Source organism: Vicugna pacos, chromosome 19 (genome assembly GCF_048564905.1).
Source record: "Vicugna pacos chromosome 19, VicPac4, whole genome shotgun sequence".
Taxonomy (NCBI): Eukaryota; Metazoa; Chordata; class Mammalia; order Artiodactyla; family Camelidae; genus Vicugna; species Vicugna pacos.
Window position 1 is genome coordinate 22,293,000 of NC_133005.1, and position 23,728 is coordinate 22,316,727.

At 46.0% G+C, this 23,728-nt stretch overlaps 1 protein-coding gene, 1 non-coding gene and 1 pseudogene across 2 annotated transcripts; all 3 read left to right on the plus strand.

Moving 5' to 3' along the window:
• Positions 1 to 258: 258 nt before the first annotated feature.
• On the plus strand, positions 259 to 10,481 carry LOC102535414 (hsp70-binding protein 1-like; annotated as a pseudogene).
• Positions 10,482 to 10,508: 27 nt separating this feature from the next.
• SIRPB2 (signal regulatory protein beta 2) lies at positions 10,509 to 21,207 on the plus strand. Its single transcript, XM_006220340.4, has 5 exons — positions 10,509 to 10,629; positions 15,474 to 15,839; positions 16,946 to 17,287; positions 17,838 to 17,903; positions 18,851 to 21,207. The coding sequence occupies exons 1-5, from the start codon at positions 10,509 to 10,511 to the stop codon at positions 18,946 to 18,948; spliced, it is 993 nt and encodes a 330-aa protein (XP_006220402.3). The 3' UTR covers positions 18,949 to 21,207.
• Positions 20,940 to 21,012, plus strand: TRNAD-AUC (transfer RNA aspartic acid (anticodon AUC)). Its single transcript has one exon. It is a non-coding gene; the product is annotated as a tRNA-Asp (tRNA).
• Positions 21,208 to 23,728: the final 2,521 nt, after the last annotated feature.

Genomic DNA, 23,728 nt, shown 5'->3' on the forward strand with positions numbered 1-23,728 from the left:
ATCTGTATCTTCCCTCACCCCCTAGCCTCCCCACCCCCACCCCGCCATCCTCTCCATTCCCTGACATGTTAAGTTGCCTTTATGATACTGGTCCATGCAGGACTTTGCTAAGATGTCCATTACCCTGTGCTGCCCTTGACTACATACAGATCCTCACAGGTGCCCCTAGCATTAACGTCTTCCTGGTCTCACAGCTTCCCGATAGCCCCTCGATTGCAGCTCTGCTCACAATCCTCTCGAGCGCAGTGGACGGTCAATATGGCGGCGCCCAGCACAGTCAGGTGCGGGAGACTCGGCCTTTAGCAGCAATGGCGACGCGAGGCCCAAAGAGCAGACCCCCAGGAGTCCACCGGTCAGGACGCAGCGCGACCTCAGCGTGACCACCCCTTACCCCAACACATTCTTACCTTCTTCACAAACAGCCCGTGGCGGAACAAGGCTCCGGAGGCTGTCGCCCTCCCCCGGTGCTGCCCTCAGGCTCCCAGCGTTGCTCTTCCGGGGGCAGCGGCTCCTCCGCAGGGGGCTTGGGCAACGCCCCGCCCCCACGACACCGCCAAGGCCTGCCGCAGAGGGCCATCACGGCGGGCTCTGCAGTGCCACACACCCCGCTCCAGAACCCATGAGTGAGGAGAGGGGCCAGCGGCTGCGGGAGGCCGTGTGGGCCGCCCTCCTGGCCAGCGGGAGGAGGTGGAGCAGATGAAGAGCTGCCTCCGAGTGCTGTCCCAGCCTATGTCCCCTCGGCTGGCGGCGCTGAGCTGGCCGCTGACCAGCAGGAGCGCGAGGGGGCCCTCAAGCTGCTGGCCGACCTGTGCGAGCAGCTGCACAAGGCCGCAGACTTCTGCCTGTCCGGCATGCACGTCCTGGTGCGCGGGTACCTGGAGGCGGGGGCCTGCGGGGCTGCGGGGCGCAGGCGCAGCTCGGCCGCACGTGCAGCCGGAACGTGGGCGCCATCCCAGAGCAGGTGCCGGGCCTCGGCGCGCTGCCGCGCCTGCTGGATCCAGACGCCCGTGACTCCGCGCGTGTCGAGGCCCTCTTCATCATCTCCTGTGAGTGTCCTGTGGGCTGCTGGGCTGGGGCTCGGGTCCCCAAGGGCCGGCACCAGCCGATGGATCTGCTTGGGGGCAGAGGGAGAGGGGCCTCTTTGGTTCATTTCTTGCCATTACTTGTTGGGACCCTTCTGGGTGCTGGGGACAGAACTGTGAGCTTCGCACAGACCCCATCGGTCAGAGAGCCAGATCCCAACCACACAGGACGAGGCTCAGCTCTAGTACTTTAGGCCTGACAGGGCTCCTCGGCCTCGGCACTGCTGACATCTGGGACCCAATTGCTCTTTGTCGTGGGGAGGGGGACAGCTCTCGAGGAGGTTGCTTGAGTGTCCTGGCAACATGGCAGCTGGCTTCTCCCAAAGAATGCAATCCAGGATGCCAGGCAGGAGCAACAGGAACTACAATGACCTTTATCTTTTGTTTTTTGTACCTCTTAAAACGCACCCCTATCTTGTCCCTCCCCCATTCCCTCTCCCCTCTGGTAGCCCCTACGTATGTGACTGTTTCCTTTTTTGTTGTATTCAATAGTTTGTTGTATTTTTTAGATTCCACATATAAGTGATAACAGTGTTTGTCTTTCTCTGAATCATATACTTTAAAAAGATAAATTGTACAGACTGTGGAATTATATCTTAATTAAAAATATTTAAACATAAAAAAAAAAAAAGCACAGTGGAAAATCTGGCTACTAATGGGACCCCAGGAATCTCTGCAAGGCGGTCTCAGATCCATTCATGCAGGCAGAGCACACACCCAGTGCTGCCCTTCTGTTGCCAGTCCAGGCTGGAGGCAGGAATTCTACAAACCATGTCACCAGGAAGGAAAGCACATGTTCTCCTGATTCTCCCATCCCTCTCCTATCCAAACTGGACCTGGGGTCTGAGAAGCAGGTTGTAGGACCCTTCTCAGATCTCCCCCACCCAGGGCTGTTTCCCTCCAGTTCCTCTCCTCTCTGCCACAAGTCGGACAATGTCGTTTAGTCTCAGGAGGTAACGAGTGTGGGGGAAGGTGAGCAGGGAGTGGCTGCCTCTACCAGAGCCTGTTATTTTTCCAACCTTTTGCATCTTTCATCTGGATAACAGCTTCTGAAACTCAAAGGTGCATTTATCCTCTATTTCTGTAATAACAGTCTCCCTTGAGACAGATGCATTACATTTATCTGCTGCCTAATTTTGTCAAAATAAAACAATCCACACTGAGATGAAGGCATCAGTGAAAACTCTGCCTCAGTGAGAGCTCTTCAGTGACACCAACAGGCTATAACTACACGTCAGAAGTTTATACACTCAAGTCTGATGTGTCTCAACTCTGAATATACTCAAAACCATTGAATTGTACACTTTATATGGGTGAATTTTATGTTAGGTTAATTATATCTCAATAAATCTATAATAGAAAGTGATAAAATTACAACAATGACCCTTATTCCTTACAAATTCCAATACTCCACTATTATTAAAAGGAAACTACAAACCAATATCCCTGATGAATATTGATGTGAAAGTCCTCAGCAAATTCTAGCGAATAAAATTCAACAGCACACTAAAAGGACTATACACCATGACCAAGTAGGATTTATACGTGAAATGCAAGAATGGTTCAACATAGGAAAACTAGTCAATGTAACAAACAAATAACAATGACAAAATGAAGGACAAAACCCACATGATCATCTCAGTTGAGGCAGAAAAATCATCTTGCAACACTCAGCACCTTTTTATGATAAACATACTCAGCAAACTAGAAGGAATAGAGGGAGACTACCTCAACATGATGAAAGCTGTACATGAAAAGCTGACTGCTAACATCATACTCAATTGTGAAAGACTGAAATCTGTTCCTCTAAGATCAGAAACAAGGATAACAACTTTAGCCACTACTATTCAACATACCGCTGTGAGACCGGTTAGACAAGAAACAGAAATAAAAGGCATCCAAATTAGAGAGAAGTAAAATTATCTCTCTTTTCAGATGAAATCATATGCAGAAAGCCCTAAAGACTACACACACACACACACACACTTTACAACTAACAAATGAGTTCAGCAAAGTTGCAGGATACAAAACCAACACATGTTAATCGGTTGTACTTCTATAAATTAACAATGGCCAATCCAAAAAGGATATTAAGAAAATAATCCCATTTACTATAGCAAGAAAAAGAATAAAATGCTTAAGTATAAACATAACCGAGGAGGTGAAAGATTCATACAGTGGAAACTACAACACATTGTTAAAAGTAGTCAAAGTAGATATAAATAAATGAAAAGATATTCCGTGCTCATGATTGAGAGTCTTACTATTGTTAAAATCAAAAGGCATATGCACTTCATGTTTACTGCAGCATTATTTACAAAAGCTAAGATAATGGAAACAACCTAAGTGTCCATCAGCAGATGAATGGATAAAAAAGGTATGGTATATATGTGTCAGAATATTATTCAGCTATAAAAAAGGATGAAATCTTGCCATTTGTGACAATATGGGTGGACCTTGAGGATATTATGCTGAATGAGATGAGTTGGACAGTGAAGGACAAATACTGTATGATCTCAGTTACAATGTGTAATCTAAAAAACAAACAAAAGCAAGCTCGTAGATACAGAGAATAGATTGATAGTTGCCAAAAGCTGGGGGGCAGGGGGCAAAATGGGTGAAGGAGGTCAAAATGCCCCAACTTCTTGTTATAAAATAAGTAAGTCATGAGGACGTAATGTACCGCCTGGTGACTATAGTTAATAATACTGTACTGCATATTTGAAACTTGTAAAGAGAGTAAATCTTAAAAGTCCTCATCACAAGAAAAATATTTTTATAACTATGTATGGTAACAGATGTTAACTAGATTTATCATGGTGATGATTTTGGTGATATACACAAATGTCAAATAATTATGTCATACATCTGAAACTAATATAATATATGTCAACTGTAGCTCAATTTTAAAGTTAAGTTAAAATTTAAAACCACAGTGAAATATCATCTCACACATTAGGATGGCCACCATTAAAAGAACAGGAAATAACAAGTTCTGACAAGGATGTGGGGAAATGAGAACCCTTGTGTCCTATGGGTAGGAATGGAAAATGGAAACTAGCGTGGAGGTTTCTCAAAAAATTAAAAATAATACTATTGTGTCATCCAGCAATCCCACCTCTAGGTATATATCCAAAAGAATTTAAAGCAGGACCTTGAGGAGATATTTGCACTCATGTTCATCACAGCATTATTCACAAACACCAAGAGGTGAAAGCAACCCAAATGTCCATTGACAGAGGAATGGATAAAGAAAATGTGGTATGTCCATACAATGGAATGTTATTCGGCCATAAAAAAGAAGTAAATTCCATCACATGCTACAACTCAGATGAACCTAGAGGACATTATGCTAAGCAAAAGAAGCCAGCCACAAAAGGACAGATACTGTATGATTCCACTCATATTAAGTACCTAAAGTAGTCAAATCATAGAAACAAAGTGGAAAGGCAGTTGCCAAAGACAAGGGGGTTAGTAGAAGGGGAATTAGTGTTTAGTGGGTATAGTTTCAGCTTTGCAAGATGAAGAAGTTCTGGTATCTGTTGCACAACAATTTAAATATACTTAACACTGCTGATCTGTACATTTTAAAAGGGTTAAGATGGTAAATTTAATGTTATGAGTTTTTTAACCACAACAAAGAAAAAAGAACCCACACACACACACACAAACTTTAAGATAAGTGAAAGAAGCCAGACACCAGTCACTGTATGACTCCATTTATGTGAAATTGAAGAATCAACAATTTATGGTGCTAGAAATCAGATTGGTGGTTGCCTATGGGGCCAGAGATTGAATAGAAAGGAACAAGAAAAAAAGCTTCTATGTCTTAGGGTGGTGATTATATGGGTGTAGAGAGATGTAAAAAGGCTAAAATTTCAGTAAGCTACATATTCACGGACTTACGTACACTACTCTGTAAGTCATACTTCAACAAAAATTGAAACAACACCAAAAAGCGTGTCATGGGATTTGACATAACACACCAAAAGGGGAACAAGAAAGGCAAAACAAAGCACAGGACAGGACATGTTGCAAACAGCAGAGGGTCAAGTTCAAGGATCTAGAGGTTTCAAATGCTTCTTCTAAATAGAGAGAATGGCTAAAATGATGCTAGAGGACTTCAAAGTCAGGTCAAAAAAAGCCATGCACTCCTGCTTTGTTCTCATGGGAACTGGGGGTTTATTGCATACAAACACTGGACAGCCTCACCGCTCCCTAGTTCACTGCTAGCTCTTGGAGAATCAAGAAGCTGCAAGATTCACAGGAACCCACTACTAGTGGTCACAGTTGCCTGTGATTTACAGAAGAGAGGGCGGAGGGCACTGCAAAACCTCACGTTTGCCATCTTCTGATGTCCTTGCAGCTTCCCCTCTCCATTTCTAGAGAAGCAATCATGTCTCTCCTTCTCTTTCCCCGTCCATACCTACTGCAAGCACCTCTTGCATAGAACCTAATCCAGAGCAAACCTGACAAGGAGTTCTGGAAAATGTTGTCCCCAAGGGTCAGCCCCTCTGATAAAGAGGAGAATAGAGAAAGGAATGGAGATAAATGTTGATTGCAAAAACGCCAGTGTTGGTATTTTTTAAATTGGTATTTTTTTTAATTGCTGCTGAGGTTGAATGTTTTCCCTAGACTTGCTTACTGGGCTTGCCATTTTGTGGTATACAATGAAGAAGCTGTTGCTTTACAAAGTTCCATTTTTGCAGGGAGAAAAAAAGCCAGTGTAAGGGTAGACTTGTGTTTTATGTCTACCTCAGGTGACCCTGCTGAAAATGATTGAGACCTAAGTCCTCAAGCTAGTGATAGACACCACTATGCCTGCAGCAACCGAATACCAAGTCCCCTAACCAGGAGGAGAATCACTGCTCCCAGCTACTGAGCAATTACCGAGAGCCAGCACCGCACTGGCTTATCCCATGGCATCCGTTTTACAGTGAAGGGATAGGTTTAATTTTTTTTTTAATTTCCTCGTGCATTTGTCCTCTTCACAGTAATCCAGTTCTTCCCTGTGCAGCATTGTCCCTTGTCAAAGCTGGAGCCTAAGACTTGTTGCCTCGAGGAGGGGGCTGGAAGGATTCCAGCTAGAACAGAGAAGACCATCTGCTCGGAAGAGGGCTGAGCTTAGGAAAGTCCCTACAGAAAGAAAGAAGGGGACGCCTTCCCTATGACTTGAAGTGAGGTGGAGGAAGGGCAGGAGTCAAGATGCTACTAGGGTCCTGACACCCCCACACTCTAGGGTCAAAACCCTGGAGTGGGATGAGGATGGTGTATACAAATCCCAAATACGTTTAAAGATCCAAGAGCAGGAGGGATTTGGCCTGGCTGCTAAGGGTGCCACAGGCCACCCGGGGCCATGGTCAACCTGATACCTGAGCAATAGATCAAAAATAGTGAAGAAATTGAATTATCTCCAGAAACTGATGTGTATGGTTAACCCTAGGGAAGGTAATATGGGGGAGCCCTATGAAGGAGGCTTTGAATTCTGTGCATTATGAACCCCATGTGAGACAGGAAAGAAGGGGGCAGGGCATAGCTATTAATGGAATGACACAGCAGTGAGCACCAAGTTGGTGGGAAATCCAACTCTTAGTAGAACTTGAGGCCCAAGATGGCGGGAGATTTGACTTCAGTAGACCTTGAGCTGCATTGTATGCTCATTGTAATATATTAGCATGGTAAATGACACACTCACAGGCATATGGTAGTTCCAAGGCTAACCGTAAAAGGTCCAAAAGTGGGCGGTACCCAATTCCCGGGAATCCCAGCCCCTTCCCCAAAGTAGTTGGAATAATCCTTCCACTTAGTAACATATGAAGTTACTGAGCATATAAAAACTAACAACCCCACACCTCGTGGCTGCTCTCCCTTCTTAGTGTGTATTGAGTGTGTACCTACTTTTACTTTAAACTAAACACCCACCCCCACGTCTCGTGGCCTCTCTGGCCTTCTGAAATGGCCTATACTCAGTCTATGGAGTGTGTATCTCTCTGGAATAAATCTAATTTAACTGTACTATGTTTCACTCTTGAATTCTTTCCTGTACAAACTCAAGGAGCCTCACTTGATGGGGCGAGTCCCAGAGACTCGTCCAAGACCTGGGACGTGGCCATTCTCTCGTGCCCCATTTTCTTGTATCACATGGATGCCTGTGGTAAATTACAAAAATATTCACAATTTTTTACCCCCTCCGTGCATGCACACCCTCTGCAATCTGACTTTGCTGCTCCTCCTATCAAGAAGTGAAGTCTATTTTCCATCCCTTGAATCTGCTCTGGTCTTGTGACATGCTTTGGCCAAAAAGCAATGTGGAAGAAGTAACACTGTACCTTGTAACTTCTGCTGCCTCTCAGAACTGCCCCCTCAACTGAACAAGCTGCATGGCAAACCCAGTCAAAAATCAGCTGATGATGGACATTTGGGTTGTTTCCATATCTTGGCTATTATAAATAGTGACTGCTATGAACATTCGGGTCCATGTGTCTTTTTGAATTACATTTTTCTTCAGCTATAAGCCCAGGAGTGGGATTGCTGGATCAGATGGTAAGTCTATTTTTAGTTTTTTAAGGAACCTCCATACTGTCCTTCATAGTGACTGCACCAATTTACATTCTCACCAAAATTCATCAAATTGTGCACCTAAAATATGTGTGGTTTACTGCACAGGAACTGCACCACAATAAAGGTGTTATCAATCAAGCAATCATAATCACCAATGAGGAAAAAAAATCGGCTGAGATGTGTGGAACCATGGAGCCAAGCCCAGACAAAAATATCAACCCACAGAATCACCAACTAAATAAATGGTTTTATTGTTTTAAGCTCTCACACTTTTGGGGTGGTTTGTTACACAGCAATACAATGCCTTACTTAGTAAAATAAAATTAGTTTTAAGTAAAACTGGAGAAGAAAAGAAATAGCTGAAAAAGGACTTCACATAGTTGAGGGGCTGATTCAAAAGTTCCTTGTGAGGATGACATGGAGGTCCCGAGGGTCTGGTGGAATTTTCTAGGCCTGTGGTCTGTTCAAAGAGTCTGTAATACACAGGTCTCCTCAACAGGAGAACAAGTAGAGGAAGCAATGGGGTTTAGCAGTGGTGCCAATGCAAGGTCCCAAAGGGCCACACAGGACCAGCCACACCTCAACAGACCCAGTGCCAAGTGCTCAGGAAGCGGGCCAGACCAACCTCCTAGACGGTACTCACACCCAGACCCCCAGACAGTGTTGCCAAGTCCAAACTCGTTCTGCTCGCTGCACAACAGGCCAATAAATCTGGAGATGCGGTGTTGGGGCCAAGGAATAGCGACTTTATTCGGAGAGCCGGCAGACCGAGAGGATGGCAAACTAATATCTGGGAGAACCATCCTGCTCTAGTCAGAATACAGGCTCCTTTTACACAAAAAATAAGGGAGGGAGAGGGAAAATAAGGGAGGGGGTGTGGTTGATTTTTGTAATCTTCTTGCTGCAGGCATTCTTTGTTCTTGCAGCCATCCCCGTGGGCTAGGTCGTAGTGTCCCTGTAAACCTCCAACAAAACAAAGATTATTCTCTACTACAGCAGTTCTCAGACCCAAGTCCCAGCATCCCGCCCCAGGAAGAAACTTCAGCTTCCTCTGCACCCAGGACCATGTGGAGTAAGAAGGAAGGAGGGAAGCACTGAAAGCTCGAGCTTTTTTTTTTTTTTCCTGGAAAAGATCCAGTTAACCTAAAAGAGAATGATGGCGGTATATACCGTCCTAACTACACCCCATACATGCAACCATATTTCTATTTTTATTTTACAGAGCAGGAAACTGAGGCACGAAGTGCTTAAATGATCACTAAGGTCACACAGGCAGATCTGGGTAAAGCCAGGATTTGACCCCAGACAGTGCAGCTAAAGGGGCTGTCAGAGCCTAGAAGGGCCTGGGATTGCTTTAATTGGCAAACAAGCCTTTTCTTCCTAACAGCCAGTGTGATGGGTGTTAACCAAGGAAGTTTAGATCAGTTGCAGGAAATTAAGATGCCCCAAACATAAATTTTTGCATTATCTGATTGTGTTACATTTGGACCCCAGGTAAAGGAGGTTTAGGGAGTTGCCCATGATTATACAATTAGAAATGGGGTCTGTGCCCACCCTGCACTGCCAAAAGGAGGCCTCCAGGAGGCCTGTTTTATAATAAATCCTTTTTCTTAAGCAAATGTTACCCCCTCTATTTCCTACGTATCAATCAGTAAGGATGGCTATTATGCTTAGCCTTTACATTGTGCTGAGCCCTCCAGCACATATCTCAAATAATTCCTGCAATACCATTCTTAGGAAGGGATCATTTTACAGATGAGGTAGCAAAGGCTCAGAGATGACAAGTGACTTCGTTTTTTTTTTTTAACATTTGTTTATTGAGTAATAGTCACTTTACAATGTTGTATCAAATTCCAGTGTAGAGCACAAGTTTTCAGTTATACATGAACATACATATATTCATTGTCACATTTTTTTTTCACTGTGAGCTACCACAAGATCTTGTATATATTTTCCTGTGCTTTACAGTATAATCTTGTTTATCTATTCTACATTTTGAAATCCCAGTCTGTCCCTTCCCAACCCCCGCCCCGTGCCCCCTTGGCAATCACAAGTTTGTATTCTATGTTTATGAGTCTGTTTCTGTTTTGTATTTATGTTTTGTTTTGTTTTGTTTTGTTTTGTTTTTAGATTCCACATATGAGTGATCTCATGTGGTATTTTTCTTTCTCTTTCTGGCTTACTTCACTTAGAATAACATTCTCCAGGAACATCCATGTTGCTGCAAATGGCGTTACGTTGTCGGTTTTTATGGCTGAATAGTATTCCATTGTATAAATATACCACATCTTTATCCAGTCATCTGTTGATGGACATTTAGGCTGTTTCCATGTCTTGGCTATTGTAAATAGTGCTGCTATGAACATTGAGGTGCAGGTGTCATTTTGAAGTAGGGTTCCTTCTGGATATATGCCCAGGAGCGGGATTCCTGGGTCATATGGTAAGTCTATTCCTAGTCTTTTGAGGAATCTCCATACTGTGTTCCACAGTGGCTTCACCAAACTGCATTCCCACCAGCGGCAACAAGTGCCTTTGAAAGGTCACACAGCCAGGAAAAGGCAGGCTCAATTCTTGATCCATAGTTGGACTGACTTGCGGGCATACTATGACAGCCGTGCTCATCTCCCTCCCAGGGTGCCAAAGACAGGGCCTGGAAAGGGGCATTAAGGTTTTGGCACAGTGATTACAGGAACTACTTGCCCAGACACAAAAGCCGGAAACCCCTCCACCCATCTTCTTCCTCTTGCACCAGCAATCTTGTCTTGCTGTAGTGAAAACACTTCCCCAAGTAGCCTTGGCCACGAGAAGCAGAAAAGGCCTTGTCCAAGACCCCACTTCAGAGTCCAGCCTCCAGCAGAGGGTAGAATGGCAGCCAGTCTAGAGGACCACAGATGGCGCCCTGTGGCCCTTGTGATGCCCACCCCTCCCTGCCTGGCTCACTCACCTCCCTGCTCCCGGCTGCTGGCACTGCTCCTTGTCCTCTCAGGTGAGTAGGTCTGGGACAGAAGAGGGTCCACCCCTGGCTCATCCTATAAAGGGGCCCCAGCAGGGGCTTGACCCCACCAAGATGGAGTGGGAGGAGGGAGATGAGAGCTTTCCTGATCCCAGCAGAGCACAGACCAAGTGTCCAGAGAAGGAGAACTTTGGGGGCAGCACAGGGATCCCAGGCTCGGGGCTCACACTGATGGGCTTCACCTCGGCCACTTGTGTGCCCATGTCAGATGCTCTCCTATAGAGAGCCACTCATGGGCCCTTTCTCTAGAGGTGCTGTGAGTATTAAATATAAGAATGGTGAGCTTCAGCCCAGGATCAGCTACATAATTTGCCCAGCCCAGTGCAAAATGAAAACAGGTCCTTTGTACAAAAATTATTAAGAACTTTATGACAGCAACAGTAGAGCATTAAGGCGAGCATGAGTTCCTTCTAAGCACGAGGCCTCTTGCAGCTCTACAAATCAAACATCCACGAGCCAACAGGGCTGTATAAAATGGGGCTAATTCTAGGACCCACCTCATAACTTTGGAGGATTCAACAAAATAATACCTGTAAATACTTGGCACAATGTAAAGATTTAATAACTGATGGCAATTATTATCATATTCATGTCTTCCCTAAGTCAGCCTAAGGCTGAGTTAGCCTGAGTTTTGGGGCTCCTGGGTACAGCTCAGCCTCTGAGCCCAGAACCCTCTGATCCACCAGACAAGCTGTGTAGCTCTTAGTGGGCTCATTCCATCCCCTGCCCATCTGGGTCTCTGCCCGACACCCTACTGAAATCTAGATTCTGTTCATCATACCTTGGGGCCCCCAGGATGGTCACCCCCAAGAGAAGCCCCTGTGGGGTCCAGGTGTGGAGTCAGACCTGGATGCTCCCTCGCTCACTGGCTGTGACTTGAGGACCCCTTCTCTTCTCCAAGCTGGTTTCCTTGATTATAAAGTGTGAATCATAATTCCTAGTCTCTCATTTCACAAATACTTTTAAGTGTCCACTATGTGTTAGGCAGTAAGCTGGGAAATCATGTATCAAAATGAACTGGGATCAAATATATTCAAAATATTTTTGGAAAATGTTGATTTCTACCAGGCTTTCAAAAGGGAACCCCTTGACAGGGATCATGAAAACCAGGGTAGGCAGGTGGAAAATGTATGGGAAGGAATCCCAGAGCTGTGGGAAAGGGTTGGTCCAGTTCCACGGACATGGTACAGACAAAGCTCCCAGGGCATTTCCCAAAGTCCACATGACAGCACGGAAGGAGAATCAAAAAGGGGAAAGCGAGAAGGGACATGGAGCCTTATTCCAGGCTCCAGTTTCCTCCCTGCCATTTCGCTTAGTCAGACGTGCCCTAGCTGGTATAAGAATCATGGGACTTCCTGAACCCTCGCCTTCTCCCAGTGCCTCTTCTCCATCAGTTCTCCCTTTCTCATCACACACAGAAGCTTCATCTTCATAAATTTGTTAACAGCTTTACTGAGGTGCAATTGACATACAATGAACTGTACATATTTAAGGAGTACAGTTGACACTTTTTGTGGGCATTGGACATGTTTCACATTTATGAACTTATCGCCCAGATAATCAAGGTGATGAATACATCTAACACTTCCAAAAATTTCCTGGTGATTCAGCCTTTCCACTCCTCCTCCTCCTCCTCCTCCCCAGGCAACTGCTCATCTGCTTCCTGCCACTATAGATTAGTTTGTGTTTTCTAGACTTTTATACAGCAAACATCATACATCATGTATTCCTCTTTGCGTAGCTTCTTTTACTCATCATAATCATTCTGAGATTGATTCATGTTGTTGCACATGTCAATAGTCACATCTTTTCATTTCTATCTACTGTGGGGGTAAATTACAGTTTGTTTTACCACTCACCTACTGTCAGACATTTGGGTTGCTTGCAGTTTGGGGCTATTACATATAAAGCGTCTGTGAACATTTGTGTAAAAGTCTTTGGGTGGACATATGCTTTCATTTCTCTTGGGAAAATACCTAAGAATAAAATGAGTAGATCATGTGGTAGGTGATTATTGAACTTTTTAAGACACTGCCAAAATGTCTTCCAAAGTGGTTGCACTATTTTATGTTTTCACCATCAGTGTATGGGGATGGTGTTTCCCCTGCATCCTTGCCAACACTTGGTATGGTCAGTCTTTTCAATTTTCAGTTGTTCTGAAAGCTGTGTAGTAATATCTCATTGTGCTTTTAATTTGCATTTCTCTAATGTGTAATAATGTTGAACATCTTTCGTGTGCCTCCTTTTTGATGAAGGTCTGTTCAACTCCCATTTTTAAATTGTGTTTCTTATTATTGAATGTTGAGAAGTCTTTATATTTTCTGGTTGCAAACCTTTTTATCAGATGTATGCCTTGCAGAGATTTGCTCCTACCCTGTGGCTTGTCTTGTCATTCTTTCACAAGTGTCTTTTGAGTTCCTTTCAAACAAGAGTTCTTAATTTTTATTAATATAGCCACTCCAGCTTTCTTTTGATTAGTGTTAGGATGATATATTTGTCCATCATTCTCCTTTTAACGTATTTGCACATTTCTATTTAAAGTGGATTTCTTACAGGCAACGTATAGTTGGATCTTACTTTTTTATCCAGTCTGACAATCTCTAACTTACTGAAAGTATTTAGACCATGTACATTTAAAGTAATTTTGATATGACTAGGTTTACTGCTAACTTCCTGTTTGGCCTACTGGTTCTTTGTTCTTTTTTCCCCTCTTTTTCTGTCTTCTTTTGGTACTTTAATATTTTATAAGGCTATTTTACCTCCTTTATTAGCTTATTAGCTATAACTCTTTATTTTGTAATTTAGTGGTTGCTTTAGGGTTTATAATATATTTCTTTAACTGATCACCATCCACCTTTAAGCGATATCGTACCATTTCACATATAGTGTAAGAACCTTAAGATGGTATATTTCCCTACCCCCCCGCCTTTATTCTATTGCTGTATTAAATTTACTGATATATGCGTTATAAGCCTCACAATAGAGCAGTATTATATTTTATTATTTGGGAGCCTAGCTTTTCAGATTTGCTGGATGGGACTAGAGTACTTCTCTCTGGGTTGAATATTCTCTTCTGTAGTCTACCCATTGCCCCATCAGTCATGAGGTTTTCCTGTCCGACAGGTAGGAACTGGCAGTATTCCCAGCCCTGCCCTGAGCGGCGGGCACAGTTTAGTGCATACATGTGAGGAAGCAGCCTGAGGCCAGGGAAAGGACCACCAGAAAGTATCGAGAGAACAAGATCCGACTGATTCAAATCACTGTGTTTGGGGGTGAGTGTTGCTGAACTTCTTGGAAGTAAGGACACCAAGGACAAACAGAATCCCTAGGATTAAACATGGGGTGTGAACTTGGTCACAAATGTGAGGCAGTTCTTAGTGGCTAGTGACGCATTCTTAGCTGAAGATGGGCAGGAAAAGAATTCAGAATTCCACAGCCCTTCCCCTGATCCTCTTAGAAGGGAATGTTTGCTTCATCTTTCTGCTCCTCCACCTCACTCGAAACTGAGAAACACCATGAGATACTGCACACTTAAGTCTTAGAGTGAGATCGAATTATTCCCAAGGACTGAGGGGAGCACAGATTAAGGGAAACACAGAACACAAAACTGATGAGCCTGTGGTGAGCAGAACTTTGTCACCTGATCTGAGTCCAAATCCTGGTCATGACATCTACTGAATGCACGGTTTCCCTCAGGTTTCTTCACCTCTCTGAGCACTAGTTTTCTCTCAAAAATGGAGGACCTCACAGAGTTCTTGGATGGAGTGCCTGTGGTGATGTTCGTAACCCAGGTTGTAGGTGTAGGAGAACTTCCACGGGAGGCCTCGGCCCTCTTTCTCTGAGCCCAGTCTCAGGCCAAACTCAACCGGTCAACCTATCACCAAGCCAGACCCACTTCACAACACATCAACAGGTGTTGTAGTGTGCTGAAGGAGCCACAGGAGGCAGGAAGGGCCTCTACACCGAACATCACAGCACACAAATTTTACATGATACATTTGAAGGTTAAGAGCAGTGACTCCAGAAACAGACTGCAAGGGGTTGGATTGAGGCTCTGTCACCTTCTTTTCAGCTGCTGTGTTCGTCTGCTAGGGCTGCCATGACAAGGCACCACAGGCTACGGTTTTAAACAACAGAAATTTATTTTTCACAATTCTGGAGGCCTGAGGTCCAAGATGAAGATGCGTGGAGTTGGTTTCTTCTGAGGCTGTCTCGTTGGCTTGCAGATGGCTGTCCTCTCTCCATGTTTTCACATGGTTTCCCTCTGTGTGTCTGTCCTAATCTCCTCTTCATATAGGGACACCAGTTATATCGGGTTAGGACCTACCTGGGTGACCTCATTTTAGCTTAATCACTTATTTAAAGACCTTATCTCCAATGCAATCACATTCTGAGGTAACAGGGGTTAGGACTTCAATCTATGAATGTGGGAGGGAGGCACAGTTCAGCCCAATAGACAGTAATCCTGGGAAAGTTACCCAACCTTCCTGGGATCTCAAAATCTTCTGCTGTGCGATGGGGATGATGCTGCCCAGCTCAAAAGAGTGTTGGTGGAATAAACAAGACCTGCTGTGCCTGGCACATGGTGAGCTCTCAAGCGCCACCTATTACTCATAAGTTCTCCGTTCAATAGCTCTGTGCTCTCTCTCTCTCCAGCCAGCTGCCTCATCTCCTCTTTTACTCCGCTTTCCACCAGGACCCTTCCAGTGTTCTGAGCACCTGTTCTCAGCCAGCTAACAGCTGGTTTATGTTAAGCTTGCCTCTTAGGGCTCCAAGTCCCTCCCGCCCAGCAAGAGACCTTTCTTCCTCTGTTGCAGGACCTTCTGAGCAGAGCAACGGGGATGAGTGGCAGGTGCTGCAGCCCGAGGGCCCCATGCTAGTGGCAGAAGGTGAGACCCTCCTGCTTAGGTGTGCAGTAGTCGGATCCTGCACCGACGACATGATAAAATGGATCAAGGTGAGCAATCAGGACCAACAGGAAATTTATAACTTCAAACATGACCTCTTCCCCGGAGTGACGCCCATGACCCAGAAGACACTGGAACCACTTAACTGCGACTATTCCATCTATATCCACAAAGTCACCAGCGAGCATGCTGGAACCTACCACTGTGTGAGGTTTGATAGCTTGAGTGAGCACTCAGAAAGGAAGCTGGGTGAGGGCACCTCAGTGCTTGTGAAGGGTGAGTATCAGGTCCTGCAGGTCATTGCATTCTGTTCTGCCTCCCAGTATCAGCCACCCTTATCCACAGTCATGCGGTACACACAAAATCTCAGTGGCACACAGCAACTAGTATACCTCACTCACGTTTGCAGGCAGCTGGGGTGGTTCTGTTCTACATGTCTCATTCCAGGGCCCAGACTGGCCAGAGTACATATTTCTCGTGGAGATGGCAGAAGCACAAGAGGGCAAGTCCCAACCCCCACAGCACATTTCAAGCTTCTGCTTATATAATGTCTGCTAACAGTCCATCCATTGAAGCAAGTCACATGGCTAAGGTCACAGTCAAGAGACAAGGAAGTGTACCCTGCCACCATGAGGCCACGGCAGGAGTATTGCTGTACCACACTGTCAGAGGGGAGTCAGGAACTGGGGCTGGTCACTGAATCTACCACACTCCCCAAGTAATCAGTCATGCTATCTGTGAGTCCACCTTTGGTGACTTGGGCACTCAAATCCTGGGTCTGTCATTCAATGGAAGTGTGTTCTTAAATCAGTCACTTCAGCTCTATATCCATCAAGTGCTTAACCTGTAAAATAGGCAACATAATTCCCACTTCAAAGGTCATTCAGCTGATGAAATAGAAGCATGGGCGTTTGTGAAACCACCCTGTAAACTGCTGATGTGGAGGGTATCTGTGTGCGTGTGTTGGGGCGGGCGGTGGGGGTGGGGGTGGGGGCTCATTTTAACTTAATGCAAGAATTTCAGGAAGTCTTCTCTGACTCCTTCCAAGCTGGGACAGATGCCTTCTCTTAGTCCAGCAGTCCTCTGAGTTTCCAGCTTCAGGGGGATTTTCTGGACCGTCTTCACCACCAGACTGAGCACTCCTTTGGGGCAGGACATCTGTGTGTCTTGCCGAGCTTCCTTTCCCCCAGTCCTAGCATCAGCACATAGTAGGTACTGAGAACTTCTTCACTGAGGGAATCAGCTAGTGAACAATGAGGGAATGCAGGAGCGAGTGGCTAAGTGAAGAAATCGGAGAGGGAAAGGGAGGGAAGCTATGAGGGAGGAAATGAGTGGACTCGGAAGGAAGAGCAGGAGCAACAAAGTCCTCTCTTTGGTTTCAGGAGCTGGAGACCCAGAGCCAGACCTCCGGATCATCCAACCCCAGGAGCTGGTGTTGGCAACCACTGGAGACACTGTCTTCCTGAACTGTACGGTGCTTGGAGATGGTCCCTCGGGACCCATCAGGTGGTTTCGGGGCACTGGTCTGAGCCGGGAGGCCATTTACAACTTTAGAGGCATTTCCTCCCCCAATGTGACAGCGGTCCAGGCCTCCAACAGCGATTTCAGCATTCTTCTGCACGACATCTCCACTGAGTCTGCAGGCACTTATTATTGTGTAAAATTTCAGAGGCAACCCAGCAGGCAATACCAATCTGGACAGGGCACCAGGCTCAGAGTGAAAGGTGAGACAGGTGGTCCAGGAGGTACTGGGGGAGAGGGGGAGGTGGTCCACAAGGAACTTTTTACCATGTCCCAAACAAGCCAGCTCTTCTTAGCCTCAATCCCTTTACATAGGCTGTTTCCCCCTGCCTGGACTCCCTTCTTCTTTTCTGTGAAGAACTCCTACTCATCCTTCAAGGCCCAGCACAAATAGCCCCTCTTCTGTGAAACCTTCTCCTTCTCACAGGCAGAGTTAATTTCTCCCCATTCAGGGCTCCACAGAACTTTGTACATACTGTTAATGATTCAACAAACATCTCTTACATGCCTGTTGACTGCTCTACACTGTACTAGATGCTGCAGATACTGCCATGATGCAGACATTGTCCCTACCCCAGAGATGCTCAATCAGATCTAACTAGTCCTTCATAGTCACAGGGTTTGACTTCTAGTCCCCATCCCAGGTAGAAACTAGTATATTCATCTCAGTGACCTCAGTTCCTAACACAAGGGCTCATGAAGTGGAGGGATAGAAAGAAAAGGGGAAAGTGAGGCTGCTTCTCTCCCTTGCAGCAAAGCGCACCTCTCCCGAAGAGTCAGAATTCACCAGTGAACGTGTAGTCAAGATGTCTCCATCAGGTGAGTGTATCTACCTCCAACTAACTGGAGTTAACCAGTCCTACACATGTAGGGGGTACCAAAGATGGCTTGGCCATGGGAAGAAAGCAGTCCCAGACTTCCAGAGCCTATCTGCCACCAAGAAAGTTCCCAGGACTCCATCTCAGCTGCAGAACCAGAACCCAGAGAACCATGTTAAAGCTCAGTGGAAGGAAGGACTTTCTAACAGTGCTAACTGTTCAGTGGGCAGTCTTGCTTGCAAGGTAGTGAGCTCCCCATGATTCAGTGCAAGGATACACCGCGAAGCTGTGCATAACTGTGCTGAAGAATGTGGCTTTGTAGCCAGCCTCCCTGGATCGAGCCCTTTGCCAGCTGTGAGATTGTGGACAGGTTGTCTCCCTACTTGACTCTCTGGTGTCCTATGCTGTGCACTCGAGGGCATTCAATAACTGAGGGGAACTTGGAATAGAGGTGACCTGGTTAGCCTCCCTGATGCTCAGCCCTGTTCCTGCCACTCTTGGGAGCCAGAGCACCTGGTCCCATCACTGCTCTGATACACATGGCCCTGAGCAAATCACTTCCCTACTCGGGGTCTCTCTCCTCATCTATACAAGTTGCTGTCCTACCTTGCATGATGAGTTTGAGGCTCATAGAAGGCAGTTAGGAAGTGCTTAGCTCAGGACCTGGGACAGAGGAGCTGAGCAGCCAATAATGAAAGCAGTTTTCTAATTATTATCAGAGCTCAGGGATGCAGTCAAGGTGATTAAAGGTATAGGTAGGATATTGGGCAAAGCCTCTTCGAGCCTGGGACAGGGAAAGGGGTGGTCTTTGATCTCTTTCAGTGTAGAAACGGTGTGGCCCCAGAGTTTATACAGAAGCTGAGTCCAACTTCACCATGGGGGCTCTGAGCTCTGGGCTGTCAGGGACTCAACTGGGGTCCTTCCTCAGCCTTCCCCTGTGTCCCCCAGGCCTCCTGTCCATGCTCACACTTGTGGTCTTGGGGCTAAAGGCAGTGACCTTGGCTGTACTTCTGCTGGTCCTGGTTGCCCGCCGGAGGAGCCCTTGACAAGAAGACGTCAAAACTTCAGGCCCAGCAGAGCTGTGCTCATCTTAGCATGGGGTGTTGGATGAGGGGTCAGCCCCAGAGTGGATCCTCTGAGTCAGAGAGGGCTCAGGGCTCCCCAGCCACTTCTCTGTCTCCAGTTCCAACCTCTAGATGCCCCCAGACCACATGACGAACTCCGGGATCACTACACCTGATTTCAGTTCACTTGGTGTAATTCCCCATCGGGTGCTGGGCTCCCCTCTGATGTGCCTTCCTCTCTCTTCTCAGCCTGTTCAAGCCCTCTTTGTCCTTCAAGGCCTTGCCCAGGTCTCTCTCAAGGCCCCTGTCCCTGCTGCAGCCCCTTCTGGAGTGCCCATCCCCTTGCTCTCTGCTCCATATTTTCTCATTCTTCAAGATCCAACTTGGAGTCCTTCCCAAAAGGTTTCCCTGAGCGTCTCTGAGCTTGCCCAGCCAGACCACCTGTGCCCCTCCATCTACATCCTTCTCTCCTCTTTTCCTGCCTTCTTTTCTTCCCTGCTGTGGCTGGCCTGGGTGGCTGTAATAGTTAGAATACAGAGTTGACAACTTTAACAAAACTGTTAAGTAACAGTGGCTCAAACAGTGACTCGAGAAAGTTGGTTTTGGTAGTGATTTTCAAGCATAAGAAGGCCAGGCAATTAGGGGGAACCCTGGTATTGAGACCCAGGATTCTTTGATCTTGTTGCTACCAGGTCCACATCCCAGGCAGAAAGACCAGGGAAGGAGGCAGTGCAGGAGAGCATGACATTTTCTTCCAAGGGCAAAGTTAGAAATTTGCCTGCATTGTATGTAATTGGCTGGAATGTTGTCACATGGCCACACCTAGCTGCAAGAAGGCTGGGAAATGTAGTCTTTATTCTGGCAAGAGTGTGCCCAGCTGAAATCCGTCACTGGAGAACCAGAGAGTTAATATCAGTAGATAACCAGTGATGTCCACCTCCGTGGCATAGAGGCAGCTTCTTCCTTGTTCCATGGGACACCTGAGTTCAGTTCCGAGCAGAAATGGCACCTCTTTGTACCACCTCCTCCACTAGGGCAGCATGATGAAGGGGAGTAGTTCTCAAGAAAAGTATATCTTTCTCCCCAGGGGACATATGACAATGGCTAGAGACATTTTTGGTTGTCACAACTTGGGGGGGCACTGTTGCCATCTAGTGGGTGGAGGTCCAAAATGCTGCTGAATATCCTATAATGCACAGGGCAGACCCCACAACCAAAAAGTTACCTGGCCCAAAGTATCAGTAGTACTGAGGTTGAGAAGCTCTGGTGTAGGTGAAGCAGGCATGCCCTGAAGTCAGACACATCTGATTTCTAATCCTGAAGCTCCTACTCCCTCCCTGTGTGCCATTAGTAACAAATCAGTCATTGCACCTCTTAGAACATAAAGTGGACTCTGCATTGTATAAGAAGTGATTCAATTCAGCATTGACTGAGGGCTTCCTAGGTGCCGTGTGCTCTGTGTATGGTCAGTGCACGAGAACTCCCTTTTCTCTTTCCACGCAAACACTTAGCACCTACCATGTGGGGGAGTGGAGCAGTCTGGATGTTTTTTGTTATAACAAACAGAAAAACAGCTTGAACAAAACTAAGCCTAAGGGGCCATTAATTTAGTCTCATGTTTTATGCCAGTTTCAGTGTATCTTGATGACCAGTGTTGTGGGTGGACCAGCCCTTGTTGTTCTTATTATGATTGCAAGATGCCCTTCGGTGATAGCCATCACGGGACTCTGAAAAAATAGTTTATTACTTATAAGACCTGTAAATTACACAGCACTCCTGGAGGAGGTGAGGCGGGGGCATGTCACACAGCGAGGTGGCCAAGGTAGGTCAAAGTTAGGGAGAGAGAGGAACGGAGGGAGGGGGAGAGAGGGAAGAGAAAGCATGCCTGAGGTTCTGTTTTATTGGGTTTGGTGGGCTCACTATTGGTGAATTTAAAACATAAAAGCAAAAATTTAAAGTATAGGAAGAGAGGGGAAGGGTGTAGCTCAGTGGTAGAGTGCATGCTTATCATGCACAGGGTCCTGGGTTCAATCCCCAGTACCTTCATTTAAAAAAAAAAAAAAAGCCTGATTACCTCCCCTCCAAAAGAGAAAATACAAGTAAGCAAATAATAAACAAAATTTTAAAAAACATGACTGTGAATTACATCTCAATAAAGCTGTTTAGATAAATAAAAATAAAGTGCGGAAAGAGAAAAAAAACAAGTAGCTCAAATGATGGGTTATTGAAATCAACCAAGATCGCTAAAACAAAGGAGCCTCAGTTTGGAGAGGAGCCTGACTCTTTATCTAACGTGAGGCTGGCAATGTGTTTATTGGAAATAAACACATGGAAGGGGATGCCTCTTTGAAATGGACGCTTCCGCAATCAAAGCTTAAATCAGACAGTCGCATTATAAAAAAGGAAAAAGAAACAACTGTCAGGGTTTACACTGCACTGAGAATTGAATAAATCATTGGATTACCAGACATCAAAAGAAAAGGGTAGATATAATAAATTGAATAATGTGACCCCACAAAAGATATCCAAGTCCTAACCCCTGGAACCTGTGAGTGTTTCCTTATACGGCAAAAAGAACTTTGCAGATGTGATTAAGGATCTTAAAGCGGGGAGGTTGTCCTGAATTATCCAGGTGGATCCTAAATGCAAACACAAGTGTCCTGATTTGACTAAGAAGAGAAGGAGAAGGCAATGTGACCACAAAGGCGGAGATGGGAGTGATGTGGCCCCAAGCTAAAGAATGCTGGCAGCAAGAATCAGGAAGAAGCAAGGAACAGATTCTCTCAGTGCTTCCCGAGGGAGGATGGCCCCCGAGCACCTAGATTTCAGCCCAGTGATACTGATTGCAGGCTTCTAGCCTCCAAAGCTACGAGAGAATAAACTTCTGCTGTTTTATGTAGTATTTGTAGTAATGTGTTTTAGGAGCCAGAGGAAACTAACAGCATGGAACTGGGCCTCTGAACAAACTGGAGATGATTCCCTTTGCTCCTGAAAACCTCCTCACCCGACAGGGTCTTGCATGATCTGATCCCTGCAAACCACACCCCCCACCTCTTCTCCCCCCACCATCCCTGAAACTGACTCCACTCTGGCCCCACCTGGGCCTTGGCCACACACGTCGCCTAATTCACCCAAGTCTCTGCTTAACTGTTTCCTTCAAGAGGCCTCCTGGACAGCTCCGTCCACCGTGACATCTTCCTCCTTCTCATTTCCCATTTGCAGTTGACATTTTCTTCCCAGCACTTGCTGCTCCAAGTGAATGCCATCCCATGTGTCTGTTTCCTTGATGGCTATTCGCTGTCCCCACTGGAATCTGAGCTCACCCAGGCAGGAACCTAACTTTTCACTATTTTAGCCCTTTTCATTCAGTCATAAAAAGTAGCGGAAGGCTAACAATGTTCCAGGCAGATGGTGGAAGGTGGGACTGGGGAAAGGCTAGGATGGGAACCAGGCTGGGGAAGAAACTTGGGGAGGAAGTGAGCTTTGGAGGGTAGGGGTGCGGGAGTGGGGTTAGGGGTGAAAGAGGCAGGGCTGAGTGGGTCAGGAGCTGCTGCTGATGGTGCATCTTCAAGATAGGAGTGAGCCTGGAGGCTGCAGTGGTGGTGGGACTTGGGGATGGGGGCAAGTGGGCAGGCAAATGGAGGGAGGGGCTGGAGGTAGGAAAGGGGGCGGGGAATGGAGCTGGGCCTTCAGCACCACCCCTACCCAGTTTTGTTAAGGATATTTAGGTAAGTGTTATGGAAAGGTAGTTTCAACTTCACACCTTCACATCCCCTTCTAATCAAACTGTAGCCCTAAATACCTCTAGATCATCTGGAGCTAGCTTCCAGAAACCAGACAAGGAAGCACTGTCCTACAGGCCAAAGAGAGAGAGAGGGTGGTGTAGTGGTTAGGAACATACTGGGTGCTCTGGAGGAAAATAAAGAGAAAGTAATTGGAATAAAATGATCTGTATTTCAATCCTCAGGTAGGTAAGTGAGGTGCAGCCACCTCACCGGAGACCATGTGTTTGCAGTTCCCAGGGTCACCATTTCTCCCAGCCACAAAGGCAGCTATTTTATGGAAAATGAACATTTGTATTTATTGAAATTAGGTCCTATCCCACAGTCAGCTGAACATTCCTCCGGGGTTGCGAATGAAAAATATCGCCTGCCATTTTATCAGTAAACAGAGGATGTTGCAGCCATCAAGACATCACAGTGTAGCTGCTCCAGTGGTGCGCCCTGAGGGAACTAAGGCGCCTGCTGCCAAGCCCTCAGCTGCTGCAGCCACCCCCAGGGTGCCCCCTGAGGAGACTCAGAATGGGAAGCACAGGAAACTGGCCCTAGACAGTGCATATCAAACGAATGATTTCCATGAGCCAGACTCTTCCTATACATAGAGAAGTGCTAAATTCCTTAACTTGAGATATCTGGTTTTCTTTATTGACAGTAGTCTTTCATACAGGCACCGTAGTGTTCATAGTAGCACTATTTACAATAGCCAAGACATGAAAGCAATCTAAAAGTCCATTGACAGATGACTGGATAAAGAAGTTGTGATGTGTACACACACACACACAATGGGATACTACTAAGCCATCAAAAAGAACAAAATAATGCCATTTGCAGCAGCATGGATGGACCTGGAGATTGTCATACTAAGTGAAGTGAGCTAGAAAGAGAAAGAAATACACCATATGCTATCACTTACACACGGAATCTAAAAAAAAAAAACAAAAAAAAACAGACACAAATGAACTTATTTACAAAACATAACAGAC